The 15495-nt window shown below is 43.2% G+C and overlaps 1 protein-coding gene across 1 annotated transcript; it reads left to right on the top strand.

Moving 5' to 3' along the window:
• Positions 1-154: 154 nt before the first annotated feature.
• Positions 155-11399, top strand: LOC115366078 (SH2 domain-containing protein 4A). Its single transcript, XM_030061309.1, has 6 exons — positions 155-265; positions 2349-2829; positions 6232-6349; positions 7220-7325; positions 7437-7647; positions 8418-11399. Exons 2-6 carry the CDS (start codon positions 2643-2645, stop codon positions 8588-8590), a joined length of 795 nt encoding a protein of 264 aa, XP_029917169.1. The 5' UTR covers positions 155-265; positions 2349-2642; the 3' UTR covers positions 8591-11399.
• The last annotated feature ends 4096 nt before the right edge of the window (positions 11400-15495 follow it).

The following is a 15495-nucleotide window of genomic DNA, read 5'->3' on the forward strand; positions in this document are numbered from 1 at the left end:
GAAGAGAAAGGAGAGAGGGGTGTCAGTGAAAGAAAAAAAGAGGAGGAGGGAGGAAAGAAAAGGAGGAATGCTGTGATGTCAGTCCGTCCCACTCGTATTCAGTACAAAGGCAGCAGAGCAGAGCTATGCCTGCATTCCACCGCTGCTGACGGCTCAGACTGCCCACACACACACACACTCTCACGTCACACACACCTCATCATCCCACAGTGACAGAGGAGGTGAAACTCGCACCAGTGGGGAGATGCTGCCGGCCACAGACTGAGTGAGTCCACTTTCCCCTCCACTTTGCACTTTTCTCACTTTCCTTCTTTCTTTCTCTCTTTCTTTCTTTCTTTCTTTCACGCTTTGTTGTGATTGCCATTCTCCAGCCTGTCTGAGTTCATCCATCTCTCACACTCTGCTCTGTCGCTGTGAAACGGGCTCTGTTTGCTTAGACTGAGAGACTTTTCAAACTTTCCGCTCAGTATGCGACGCACATACCTTCCTCTCCTCTCCTGTCTTTCTTTTCTCTGCATGTGAACGGAGGCAGAGGCAAATCCTGGGCCTATTTGCATGTTGGCGCCAAGTTTCAGCTGAATACTCTGTCTTCATGTGTGTGCGTGTGTGGAAGAAGGAGCTGGTGTGCGTGCATATGGATTCGTTGTGTGTGTGTGCATTTTGTCTTTGTCTGATGTCTGTTTTCTCCAGCATCTGCTCTTGTTGTCTTGCTCAGTAAAGCATGGGAAGCCATTGTTTTGATAACTCGAATAACGCTTGTTTTTACTGCCACGTTGCTCGAGTTCAGATTTTTACAGTAAAATATGGGGGCTGACTCGCACTGACAGTGAATAAGACATGTGGTGACTTTGTTTAGTAATGAGTCCCTCATGTTACTTTCAAAGGCTCCTTTGGCCTGCAACTTCTGTCCTGTCAAGTGTATTTGCACTGCCCTTATCACAGTCACAGCCTCAAAGGGTTTCACAACGCCCACATTGTGAAACAATAAATGAAAAGGACACCACACAACCTTAATCCTTCAGAACAAGGAGAAAGCTTCATTAAATGAAAGAGACCTTGGGAAGTGTTATTCAAAGAGGGATCTCCAGACCAGGACAGCCAGGCATAAAGTGTTTCCAAGAAACAGGTGAAACTGGAATGAATGTTATCAAGCCAGAGAGCCCCCTGAGCAGCATGCATATAAAAAAAAAAAAAACAGGAATTACAGCTTTGACAGTGGAGTAGCCTTTAAAGGTGTTACAATGGGCCCATCGCCTAGTTTTGCCTCTTCACAAAGAAGATTAAAAACTGCCCCATCATGGCTGTAATTTAATCTGGTTATTCATATGGGGATTTATGAGCCACTGTGTTTGTTATATTGCAACATAATTCATTATGGAAATCCTTGGACAGTGCCAAAGGCAAAATGCTCCCTTAATGTTCTTTGCCTCTTTAAAGAGCGAGTCAGCACTAAATCAGACTTTTTAAGCTGTAAACACAGTTATATGGCTTCCATATGCTGAATAGCATTAATCTTGTGCTTGATTTCGACATTTTTTTCTTTTCAAATTTGCTGCTGCTATCGCTTCTAAGGGTAGAAACTCATATTGCATCACTGGTCTTCAACTGTGCTCCACTTTGGCCGCACCTCAGTCAGTTAGTGTTTTTGCATCTTTCAAAACTGTGTACTCAGTGGAGGCTGTGTGTTTGAAACAAGCACTGGGAAGGGATTTCTGGGACATAGCACTTGAGGACTTCTATTTTCTTGCTGACCTGGAGGCTAATTGAGCGGGCTGCTGATGGTTATCACGGTCACGTGTGTTGATAAGGTGCTAAAAGTGGTGTTTGTATGTGTATACATGTGTGAGTGTGTGTGTGTAGGTGTGTGTGTGTATGAGACCTACTGTAAATGTAGAAATTTAAGCGAACTAGAGCTGCCTTTCCCTATCTATCTGTGTCTGTTACCCCAAGATAGCATACGGTCATTCACACCCTTTCGTCTGTGTGCGTGTGTGTGTGTGTGTGTGTGTGTGCATGTGTGTGTGTGTGTTGACACACTGAGCCTGCCCCTGTTTGCCTTTCAATGTTTGAAAGCACAGCAGCATTCTCGCTACCTACTGTATGTAGAGTAAACAACGCATGCAAAAGCACACACACACACACACACACACATACATACACACACACACACACACACACACACACACACACACACACACGCATTCTGACACACACATAACAGTTGGCATTGTGGTTTATATTTGCCCACGGCCTATTGTGTTGTGCAGCCGGCCAGAAGAGGATTGAATGGAGGGTGGCTGAACAATACAGTAGATATAATCTCTCCCCCTCTCTCTCCCCTAACATAGGAGAGAAAACCACAACAGCAACCTTCAAACCTCAGTGGATTCAGACACACTGCACCTTAGCCTCCGGAGAGTCCGACACACTCCTGTTGCACTGAGAAGAAGCGTTTTACCACAAAGGACACGACTGCCGACAGAAAGGGAGTAGGACTTGCAGCATTGAGACTGTACCTGATCCCACCAGCAAAGCATACTCCTTCAAAGGAACCTGACTCTCAGCCTCGGTGAAACACGACCTGCCAAACCGAGACAGACAGGGGTTCACGACAGTCTCTGGCAACCAGGAGCGGAGGCAGGATGCTGGCCAAAATCCTTGAGGACATGTGGGTGGAGCCGGAGGTGCTGGAGGCTCTGAGCGAGGAGCAGAGGAGGATCCTCTTCTTCAAGATGAGAGAGGAGCAGGTACGGCGCTGGAGAGAGAGGGAGGAGAGGGAGGAGAAGGAGGCACAAGACAACAATAACAGCAGCAGCAGGCCAAAGAAAGGTAGAGTGCAGCCTGGTCTATTTGTTGCTTTGATCAAACCTGTGGGACAAGTCTGCATGATAATGTTCACACCAAAACACTACAGCAGGCCTGTATCGATCTACAAATAAACCAGATTGTCGTTACTCATTGTTGGGTAAAGACGTGAATTTATCTAAAACCTCCATCACAGTTCCATTACAGATTTTAATTTTTATGCTAGATAGAATGGGTGTCTCTCTTCTCAAACACTGGACATCTCATTTTGGAGTTAAACTCTTAGCTACATAGATAATGAAATGCAATGTCGTCCAGCAAGGCTACTCGATGGGACAGTGTCACTGGAGCTGCCAGGGTGTTTAACTGCCGTCTTTAAAGGTGATGTGTGTAGTATGTTAACATCAACAAATTATGTTGAGACATTAGTATACCGAAAACAAATGAGTAATCTTCACTGGCCTCTATATATCTTTCATTTTTTGAATTTATTTATTTATTTGTTTATTGCACTGTGTAATATTGGGTAGGACTTGACAGGAAATCTGTTTGATTGCTTTATGACACCCTAGGAAATTGCTTTACTGGGGAAATCAGTAAAGAAAAGAAGTGATGCTTGACTCTGATACTCACAACAGGTGCCCTTTGATAGGGTGGGAAGATGAACATTAGAAAAACAAATCTTGGAAGTCTTGCCTCTGTGGTAAGGAACTGAAAAGCGCCGGCAGAAAATCGCTTTACGTCACACAACTGGACAAGCACGCTTTTCTTGCAGTGCAAACCACAATAAAGCTTTCAGAGTTTCTGGAAATGGCAGATGATGGTTTATCCTCTTCAGTAAAGCAAAAGACAGAATAGAAGTAGCAACATACTTTGGAAGAGGGTTTATGGGAAATGTGGTCCTAATTTAATAATTCTACTGGTTAGAGATGGAAGTTAACAGTTATCTACAACACAATATCATTTCTTTATACTGAAGTATCAATTCTTTTGACAGTCATATATTGACGAACAAAGTGCTGCATGTGTCACTTATACAAGCAAACATATCATCAATTTTGAAAAGCAGCTCTAAACCTAATCACTGTAACCTAAGCAACTGCGATGCCTGTTTTTGCAATTCCACTTCATTTAATCCACCACGTCCAAATCCTTGTGTCATTTACTTAAAAAACAGATGAAGTCAGACAGGAGGACCTGAATGCACAGACACACTCCTTCTCACTTACTAATGACAGCATACACTTCAGACTACATCCAAGCACTCTCAAACTGCAGGGTGACTCTGAGTGTGTATTTGTCTTTAACATTTTCAATGTAACTCATGTCGATCAGAGATGTTCACGAGCCTAGGAGTGCACTGAAGTGTGGGAACAACCTGGAATTATGCACCGTCACTGTTTCTGTATGGCGTCTAGTTAGGTTAAATACATATGATCCATATAGAGACAGAGTCACAATAAAGACTGTGTGTGTGACTCACACTTTCTAAAGCTTCTAATCTCATTAGTGATTAGTACACACCCGAAGAAATACAATCTTGACTCCAGACTCTTTTCATTGCCGGCCAAGATCACTCTCTCACCCGCCCAAGTCCCACTCTCTCTCTCTCTTTCTCTCTCTCTCTATCCCTCTGTCTTGTTCATTTCATCCATCTATCCCCCTTTCAGCGAGTCTATCTGATTTCAGTGAGGCCCTATCACCTACATTTATTCAACTGCACTGTGTGTGTGTGTGTGTATGTGTGTGTGTGAGTGTGTGAGTGTGTGAGTGCCCCAGTCATCGCCAGTCAAGTCATTCTACAGGCTCGCTGACGGCTGAACAGGGTTGAGTAAACCCAGTGATCTGGGGCGTCGCCACTCTTTAAACCACATATTAAGTTACCCTCTTTGTTTACCCAATCTCTGCTGTGTCACCTGAGAGGCTACTGTGTGTGTGTGTGTGTGTGTGTGTGTGTGTGTGTGTGTGTGTGTGTGTGTGTGTGTGTGTTGAGGTTACGCAACACACAATCCTGTTAGGTGCCTTCCATTATTTGTTCACTACCCTATGGCCAAGAAAGACAATACTTACATGCATATACATTCACAGGCCTCTAAATGACACACACACACACACAGGCAGTTGCCCAATCAATTCTATTACATTAATAAAATGCCACATTTTTGGCTGACTTGTGGGCGTGGATATAAACATCATCGGCGGTAATATAATGAAACATTATAGCTCTATAATGGACGCAGCCGCAGGTCATTCCTTAATTACAACACGTAAATTAATTGGGATGACTGTGATTGTGAACATATAGGTTCGGTCTATAGGCAGACTAAGACTTATGAAAGGGTTGGTCCCTTTGACAGCCAGAAGACATCTCACTGAGGTTGGAAAATTCCTGTGACATATGAGCTTAACGCAGAAGAAGAATGTGTATCCTGCACAATGTGCCCTTGTTTACTGTGTGACAGCCTCCAAACATAAGTCATTGCCCAGAACAGGAACAGGAACAAAGCTGACTTTTTCAGCTGGTTACTGGCACTTATGTAAAAGCAGGGTCAGGTCAGTTTCAGTGTAACCTGTTATGGATGGGCGGTGGATCTCTCTCTCTTTTTTTTTTTTTTTTTTTTTTTCTTAAATCCATTTCTATATGTATTCACAGAGACTGTCTTATGGTGAAATTAGACAACATTAGAGATTTCCTGCTTAGTCCAATTTATGTCCTTAAATGTAAGGCATGCAACCTAAAAACCAGATGAAAAATCAAGCTCAAAATGTTTCTAGCTGTCTCCAGTTCCGACTGTAGAGGGAGTTTGTTGATTTGAACCAGGTCAGTTTCAGGTAGCTTGTGCTGCTCAGTGAGACGAAAGAAATAGGGGTGACATGCATGTTTTAGGTAGGGTTGATTCCCTGCTGTTATTTATTTATTTTTCACCTTTTTCACCACCTTTCCATTGCGTTTACATGTTTTGGCGATATTTTGTAGGTGTAATTCTTGGTGACAGAGCATGCTGTCTTCAGTTGATATGCATGAAAGACAAAACGCGGTGGAACAAAGAGATAGAGAGGAAAAGAGGAACAGAAACAGGGACAGATTCAGAGCAAAAGGGAGACAGGCCAACAGGGAGAAGAGAGAGACACACACACACACACACCATTGCCAATCACTGTGTCAGCCTGCAGCTGTCTCCACAAGCTGTACACTTATGGGACAGCACCACCTTCTGGATAAAAGCCAGAATAGCAATTTATGAGCCAGTTCCTTTTATCACAAAAGTACTAAATGAGAATTAGTTGATGGTACGCTGAGATCTGATGATATGTCCTGTAACCTTGCAGATTTTGACTCTCTCTCTCTCTCTCTCTCTCTCTCTCTCTCTCTCTCTGTGTGTGTGTGTGTGTGTGTGTGTGTGTGTGTGTGTGTGTGTGTTTCAGCTTCCAGTAAGCATGTGAGCTGGCTGCTTGGCCGGGACGGAGATGTGAGCGTCAGTGTGATAGGAGAGATGGACGAGTTCAGGTCCTCCAAACTGCTCAAGAGCCTCATCAACAACAGGTAGAGACAAAAGGCACAACCCAGCTCATTTTGCAAATTCATATTGATGCACTTTTTATTCATTGCTCAGCACTGACAGCTTATTCCTCCCATATGCTCCTTGTAAAATCCTACTTCCACACAGCCTGGAGGTCCTAAAGTAGCTTTCTGCTACTTCCACGGCTTTTTTAAACAAGCACAGTTACACTACACTAAGGTAGACAAAATTTTGAGTTGTTATCAGAGCACAAATGAGGAACTAACTGCTAGTAAACCATTATTCACTATTGTTAACAGGCTGTTTTTGAGTAACTCCTGATCAAATTTCATAAAAAAGCTGGTCATTAGTTAATGAGTAGTTTACTAAGAAACAGGTGAGGGACAATATGATAATTGATGAATCATTAATAAGCACTTCCCTAATAATTCCAAACATAGGACTACATAATAGATATGAATGGTTTACTAGAGAACAGACAGAGAGATCTATATTAATGAATCACTGGTTAATGATTAGTTAATGAATATCAGTGAGTCATCATACTGACTGCTTATGAGTTGTTCCTGATTAACTCTGAACCAGCTGCTGAGTGGCACAACACTAGTAATGACTCATTCATTACTGATAACTTAAACATTAGTTATTGTTGTTATTCACCCTTTGTAATTGTAAGATAATGATAAAATAATGAGGGACTACCTAGTAACTCAGGATTATGTACCACTTTACAACACGATGCAACACAGTGAATTGAACCAGACACTGCTAACCGTCTTCTCCTCACAATCTGATTATAGAAGTTATTTGCCAAAATATCTAACTGGAGGATCACTTTAAAGATGGAGAGGCTGTTATATGCTGGTCTAAAAATGAAGGTCTTTGTCTTCCAGACTGCAGAGTGATAGTATGAATGGCATCCAGACAGTGGACTTGCTGCCAGAAACAGAGGCCCAGCCGCTCTGCTTTAAAGAAGACATACAGCTGCCCCTAACAGATGTAAGTGTGAGGACGCTGTGTTTGCATGCGGCTTTAGAGGTGAGAGGGTAAGCTAACCACTTATTAAATTAGCATGTTCTCACCATCACATTGTGTCCCACTTACATCCAGAGTGGCTCCGTTACACCAAACGAGCAGTCATCTGAGGAGGAGATGGACCTCAAGGACCTCACCGAGGACAGCGACAGCGAATTAGGCAGCAGCATGGACAACCTCAGCGACTGGGCTCGTCTCCACAGGCCCCAGCCCGGTAGCCATGGCAACCAGCTGTCACTCAAAGCCCAGCTGTCAGACACAGAGAGGCCCCACCCACAGGACAGAGGTGAGATAACAAGAGAAGAAGAAATAGGCTCAGAGATCTGTGCTGCAGCTGTATTTAATACATTTACAACCATACCTCTGTTCCATGGGTGTTAGCTGCTTATGGTATGGTGTGGACTCAAAGTAAGCCCAAATTTGAGCTTCGTGGGCTTTATTGCAACAATTGAGAGGCAAAGATCAAGCAAAAAATCCACATTCATTTATCAGGAAGCCCTTTCAGGAGAGCATTCAGGTCCATTGACCTCTCTAAGCTGAGTGTGCCTGTGTGAGATAGTTTGCAAACCAGAGGCAACAACACACTAAACCCTAACACATTTTGCTAAACCTTTTCATATCGACTAAACTTGAGGAGATCAAGTGGAACTGACAACTGACAAGATATGATATTTGCTTGACATTGACTCTTTATTATAACAATAAAACTATAAGATTACATTTGAGGTGGCATCGATTGATGTGTGATGAATCCCACATCTTAGCTGATGCCCATGTTGGTCACTTACATTTGGTACTGCTGCTTCTTCTACTACTACCACTACTTGTACTACAGCTACTATCACAACTACCACTACTGTGACTACTATTACCTCTGCTACTACTACTGCAGCATATGATTGTATTGACCAAATAATACTGTGTCCAGAATAAGTCTTTGCTGCACCATGTCCCCACAAATCTAGTCGATACCAGCAGTTTGGAGGTTTTTGGTAGCAAATAATAGTCTAGAGCTGAATTGACATGCTCTGCTCTGTCCTATTCTCTCCCACTCAGCGGCTGTGTGCTGTCTGGAGGAGAAACCAGCATTCGGAGGTCGTGTGGCACAACTCAGAAAGCAATTTGCTACCGGAGACGCTGATCCCCGCAGCACGCCGGGCTACACCAAGCCTCCTCTACCTGCCAAACCCCCACACCTACAGACAAGGAGCACTCCATCACTGCACTAGGGGACTATCCAGCCAGCCCAGAGTCCATACGGTTACCTCTATGACCTCAACGATACGTCTCACGGGGCAGATGAAGCCCTGAGCAGAGAAGGACTCCATGGCTACTTGACAACACTGCCGGGCCAGGCTGGACGGGGTACATTCGAGGACCGCGCACAGGTGGAAATTGGGATCATTACTTGAACCTGAGCCATGAACTGAGATAAACTAAGTCAGGTCTCACTTCAAGGACTGACCCATAGCCAGAGACATCTGTGGGTGGAGGGAGCGAAGAAGCTTTTGAACTGCGGTTCACCTGAATGAGAGTGAGGCAGCTTTGATGTTGCTGAGTTCAAATACACTCATCCAGTTACTTGAGACTGACAGGCAAAGAGAGGGACAGATGATCAGAGAGACAGACAGACAGACCCTGGACTGGCCCAACACTAACTTGAAGAAGTGGTTGCCATGCTGGCAGCCAGACACTAACTTACTGTTGCTGAAATATTTAATCCATGTGTTAATGGGAGTGATTAATGAAACACTGATAAGAATGTTTAAACACAAAATGTATTACATAAATACAACCAATATGTATATAATATAAATACAATTTTCTTTTTCATTTCTATTCAACTTGTTTCTTTAACAGTTTGTCATTGTATGTAACTGGCATCTGTCTGGCCTTCACAAGGCCTCCGTTGCAAATACAGCTCCCTGATCTGAATGGAGCTAGGTTAAAATAAGATCAATTTCACCCACAGAAGTATCACAGAACTTGAAACTCCACTGAGGTTCTGTGGAAAATCTATAACTCTATATTGCTATATTTCTAATAAATGTATTAATCGGTTTTGCCCCGTCATGTGCAGCGAAATTTGACCAGTTCGGCAATAAACACACTGCTCTGGGCGATGTGAAAGAAAATGCAACATGGGGGAGTACACAAATAAGCAAATAAATAAATGAATAAAAAAATGAATAAATAAATGCAATGGGGTTTGCAATCAGGAGTGAGGCAGGACTAAAATACATTTATGTGTTTAATGATTTCATAGCTCATATTATCCTAGTGATACTGATCAACTAGCATTAAAGCAGCCAATATGGAAAGTTCAAGTTTTACAAATTACTTAAGTGCTCTTGAACATCATGTCGCCCTAATGAACAGAAAAGACGGTGTGAAATGGACAACAATTGACAAATCGGGATTCAACCGTTAACAGTGTTTCAGTTTTACCAGCATTGGAGCTGTTTAGGAATTTGTTAGCAATGTTGATGGTAGTCAATGAGAACCATGTATTTGTAAAATCATGTGTAGACCCTTCTGCACTGTTGAAATCTATGGTGAAAAATATGTTCAAAAAATATGGTCTCTTACAACTAAACTTCACTGTCAATTATGTTTCGAGGGAAATGCATTTTGTTGCGGATTACGTTTGCTCGTCAAGCATCACAAACACGTTTGTAATCAGTTAGTACAAAGTCTGCATCAGTAAGACGGCGGGGGTCGGGGGGTGGTTGAGTCAATCAACATGCCTTTCATTAGACGGACCTGAGTTCAATACCAGTTCAGTACCAGTGGTGTTTGTTTCTAGGTAATGTTCCTCTGCGTTACGTTATGTTACGCTGCGCTACGCTGTATTACATTATGTTGCATTGCATTACGTCACATTTCGCCATGTTACGTTATGTTATGCTGTGTTACATTATGTTACATTACGCTGTCTTGTGTTACGTTGCAATGCGTTACGTTGCAATGCGTTACGTTACAGTGCGTTGCGTTACATTAGGTTACATTATGTTTCATTACATTATGTTGTGTTACATAATGTTACGTTGCATAACGTTACGTTTTATTGAAGTAAGTCAAACCTAACCTGAATAACCTAAGTTGCTTTGGCACTAAAATCTAACCACGTGACACTGACATGCTATTAAAGAGAGAGGGCCCAGTGTGCCTCATTTGAGAATGCAGTTTAATTGTATGGGAACCAGATATGTTGATTAGAAATGTATTAGTGATGCGTCATAAACAAACACAATCTGTGACAAATTTGTTTCCCTCTAAACACAATGGAGAATGCAATTTAGTTGTGTGGGAATGCAATTTTTAGGAGCCTGTGTTGCAAAATGTTGGGGAAACAGTTTGGAGTGTGGTCCATGTGATATTTCAGAGAAATGTTTTACCCTCATTGACTTGCCAGCACTGCTGAAAATGTCCTCCTATTCCTCCACAACAAAAACACTGCTGCAAGGACTTTTGGGTATTGACTGAATGGGCTGTCAGAACAGGCTGTTTAAAACATGACCTTAAAATCTCTGCTTTCTCTATCAGTAGTATTTTTTAATGTGAATGAATTTGCTAGGACTACAGCTGTGATTTAACGGGTTTGTTGGGAATCACAGAATGGACATAGTTCTCAGCATGGACATCACATGAGAACCTGCAGGACAATATTATAAAAGCAACGTAAATATTTCCATTAAGGAAGGACATGCAGTATTGTGAGAGGAAAAAACTGCCTGTGTGCCTTATCATGAGTGACGTCACACTTCTCCATCTTTGAGGAGTGGATTGTTTGACCTGGAGTTACTGCTTAACTATTTGGTCACATGTTCCGTTTACTTGGTCACTGATTTCTTGCCTAAGATCCTGCTCTTGCCGACAGTTTGAGCTTTATATCGCATTTTACCTTCTATTTGTATTGGATTTTTACTGTCTGATTCTCTGTGTCTATTGTCAGCGTGGGAAAACACAATTGTGCAACTGACAGACTGCTTTCATTTACATCCCAACTTTGCTTTTCAATAAAGTTGTATTTGTTCATATGGGCCCAGCATGCAGTCAGTATGTGCATGACAAAACAGACTCAGAAGACCAAACAGAGAGAGAGAGAGAGAGAGAGAGAGAGAGAGAGAGAGAGAGCAAGCCAGACTGACTGACTGATAGGGGAAGACACAGAGAGAGCCGGAGGTACAGAGGAACACTTGCACAAGTTGGTGATAGTAGTTGTTTACACGATCAACAGAGGCATCTATTCACATCAGAAGAGGAAAAAAAAACTGGCAGTTGAGATCAAAGGCAAAGCGTAGAAAGCCGATTAGCATGCGGTGCAGACTGAGACAGAGAGCGAGACGCTCAGGGAGACAGAGAGAACGGGAGGCAGGTCATGGGAAGCACCGAGTCAGAGCAACTTAATAAAGCACCACCTCCACACCCCGAGCTGGAGCATTTTGCCTCTGTGCACGTGCTTGTGTGTGTGTGTGTGTGTGCACGCATATATCCTGAATCATGTGACTTGACACGACCAGTCATGCACACAGTGTGAAAAGCCCAGCTATATATAGTAGACCAGTATTGAGTTTCCCAGTAAAGCATTGTAGGAGTCATCTTTGTCCCCTAAGAAACTGCATGTTACTGGGGGCTGAGATATAAGTTGTGACGCCAGTTTTGTTTGGGTGGTTGTTTGAACTTATCTAGCTTTAAGAGTGTGGTGCTGTTCGACTTTGTCTGTCTGTCCACTGGAGCCTGGGAGGGCAAGTTAGGAGACAGAAAGCCCACCACCTGTGTGTTTTTTATATGTTGGCTTCAGTGGCCTTTTTGAACACATGTATGATAGTAACTGCTCATGTAGCAGACACTGTACACTGACTTTGTGCACAGTAAGCATTATATGTCTCTGACATCATTTTCCTTTGGGACAATAAAGCAGACTTTATCTCATTTTATGATTGACATTGACGTGAACGGATAAAAAGTGAGTCATGCAATCAGACAGTTAGACCTCTCTGGCAAACTCATCACTATGGAGCATTTATGGTTGTGGGCCTAATCAGTCAAGGTCTATGAGAAGAATGTTGAAATGCGGCGTCCTTGTTTGAAGCCTCATGGTTGTTGAATATCTATAGAATTAGTCTTAGATGTGCCCTGGCGACTATTACAATGACCGTGACATGTTGCCTACCAAATGTGCTAATCTAAGGCTGTAAAAAATGAACCGCTCAATACGGCGCAGAACTGATCTACCATAAAACAAAGCGCTCAATACGCTATATACCATAAGTGCAGTATTACAAACATATCCACTGTATGAGAGCCATACAACCACCCACTTAGCTTAAGGATTAATGAACATACTGAACACATTTTTATGTTTGGTTTAAATAGTCGAAGTAGACTTTTGCCTTTGAAAGAATATTTGTTGATTTCATATTGTTACCCCAAATCTCTGAATGAAAAAAAAAAAATGTTATTTTTGCAAATAAGATAAAATACAGAGAACATTGGAAATAGTAGGTTTTTTCTCCCTAATGTGCAAAACCAACCAAACCCAAGCCAAAATCATGACACCTACCGAACCATGGGTTTATTGAACCATTACACCTCTAAGATAAACTAAGAGTTTTCCCAACTTCAGCACTGAGCATCATTTTTTCTGACCTTAACTAGTTGCTTTAAAATCACTGATGCATCACTAATGAATACTTTGTGCTAAATGAAGACAAATTAGAGTTTTAGAAATGTAGAAAAAAAGCTCAAGGCCATTGAAGATCTTATTTATTTTCTAGATGAACCATTTGAACCCAATAAAGGACTAGTAATATATAATAACACCCTGCCTCTTTCCAAAGATTACCAGGGCAGAGTCTAGAATAAATTAGATATCTTTTGTCATCAAAATGTGTTCAAAGTATCCACCATCACAGATATTTCAAATCAAATCAAATGTTACAAATGTTACCAAATTTCCTGCCTTAAGAAGCCACTTACACTCTAAGATGTGACTGGAAAAAAAAAATGCAATTTGGGCCACTTGGCGTCATCAGCAGCTGTTGATGCTGTGCCACTAAAAACTGTCCTAAGGGGCATCATGAATGTGCATGTCAGATGATCTACATTTCAAAAAGTGAAAAACAGTTTCTTACAGGTGACAAATTAGGAGACAAATCAACTTAATATGACACATCTTGTCAATCTCTGCCTATTGATCACACTATTGATCTCTCTGTTGGTCCTTGATGGTTCATTTACTCATAAATAATTAAATGTGATTCATGAGCCGCTTTCATTCCCCAAAATGATCAAAATACATGGAGCAAGTTTAAAAAACATCAACATTATACACCTCACGTAACAGACATCAGACATCGGAGCTCAGTTCCTGATGTGCTGCTCAGATAAAAAGGAAATGTGGGTGGGAATCATGCAAATTAAACAGTGGGAGGGCACATTGTGTGTGAATACTGGCCCGGCGCTCAACGGCAGCAATCAATTACACATTATGAGGCGACGAAAAAAAAAAAAGAAAAAAAAAGGGGCTGTGATGAGATATGACTGTAGGCAGACAGATTTTATCACCATACTTGCCATTCCTTCCTGGAACTGTCGTGCCTTTTTTGAAATCACCAGCAAGCTAAAGATTAACAGAATGTTGAATACACATTACCTCAGATACGGGGCAGCATGTGAACTTGCACGGTGATGTCAGTCAAAATACGCGTGAAGCTACAGGAAGAATGAAGCAAAAGGTTTGGGGTCCAAATTTCTCTCAGGCATGATTTTATGGTCATTTTAATGTCTTTAAAGTTACCCATGTAGCACAACTTAATGGTTAAATACTGATAAGGATGTTGTTGCTCTCATTGATGCATCATTTGAATGCTATTTAATGGCTTTTATTCTTGCGCTTCAGAGGCAACATGAGACCAAACAAGAAGAAGAGATGAAGCTGTTTCCAGAGGACAGCCTATTCTGAGTGCACCTTTAACAGCTTTAAAGGTCAAAGGTCAAAGATCCATTGACCCTGTGGGTCACGAAAACATAGCCTGAGGGTAGATGACATCCTACGCTCTTCAGGGCTACAGGAAACCATTGTATTTGTGTATGAGGTCACTTGTTTTCCGTGTGTAAAACTTCTTAAAATGCATGAAAAATGGATGATAGATGACCGGTGATCCTAATAGGTGGAACAGCTCTTGGAAAGATGTCACTGCTGCAGAGCTGTTACACATTTCCTAACACTGAGGATACAGACTAGAGGGGGAAAAATCACAATGAGACACTGTGTCTCCAAGCGAGGCGCGATGGCCAAAATTCAAAGGCCTGGCTCCTGACTGCGGGCCCGCCCGGCTCCAGCGCAGGTCGATCTGCTGCGAGGACGAGTTCAACACAGCTGAGTTTTCTCCAGAGCGGTTGGGCTGCCGCTGCTGACATATGTAGCTCCACGGGAGTGTGTGACAGCACACACCGGCTGTCTGGACGGAGCATCCATCATTAACCCCGCTGCCTGTCTCCCTCCTTCTCTGTCTCGCTGCGTTTCAGCCGCCCTCCATCACTTGGCGTGCTCGGTCTCCCACGCTCAGCCTCGCTCTCTCTCTCTCTTTGTTTGGCCCACGCTATCTTCATCCCCCTGTGCCGCCGTCTTCCTCTCTGCACACCGTTCCTCTCCTCCCTCTCTGCTCTGTGGCCTGCTTTTCATGCCCCCGCCACCCCCCTCTCCCGCCGCCTCCTGTTTTCGCCCTCCTCCCCTGTGCTACACCTTCCCCTCCCTCCCTCCCTCCTTCCTTCTCCGTCCTTCACCACGTCTCTTTCCCTCTCACCCCCCTCCTCCACAACCTCCCCTCCCCCTCTGCCCCCACTCCTCCTCCCTCTCTCCCTCGCACTGCCCCCCCCCACCCCCCTCTCTGTCCTCCGTTCAATCCCCCCCCCCCCTCCCCTCCCTCCCTTTCTCCCTCCTCCCACTCCGTCCCTCCTGCCATCTTGCAGGCCAGTGGAGCCAGACTGCAGGCGTTCAGGGAGTCACTGGACCTGCTGGGCAGCGGGTGACACAGATTTCCGGTGTGTGTGTGTGTGTGTGTATGTGTGTGTGTGTGTGTGTGTGTGTGTGTGTGTGTGTGTGTGTGTGTGTGTGTGTGTGCATGCG

The sequence above is a fragment of the Myripristis murdjan genome, chromosome 10 (genome assembly GCF_902150065.1).
Source record: "Myripristis murdjan chromosome 10, fMyrMur1.1, whole genome shotgun sequence".
Taxonomy (NCBI): Eukaryota; Metazoa; Chordata; class Actinopteri; order Holocentriformes; family Holocentridae; genus Myripristis; species Myripristis murdjan.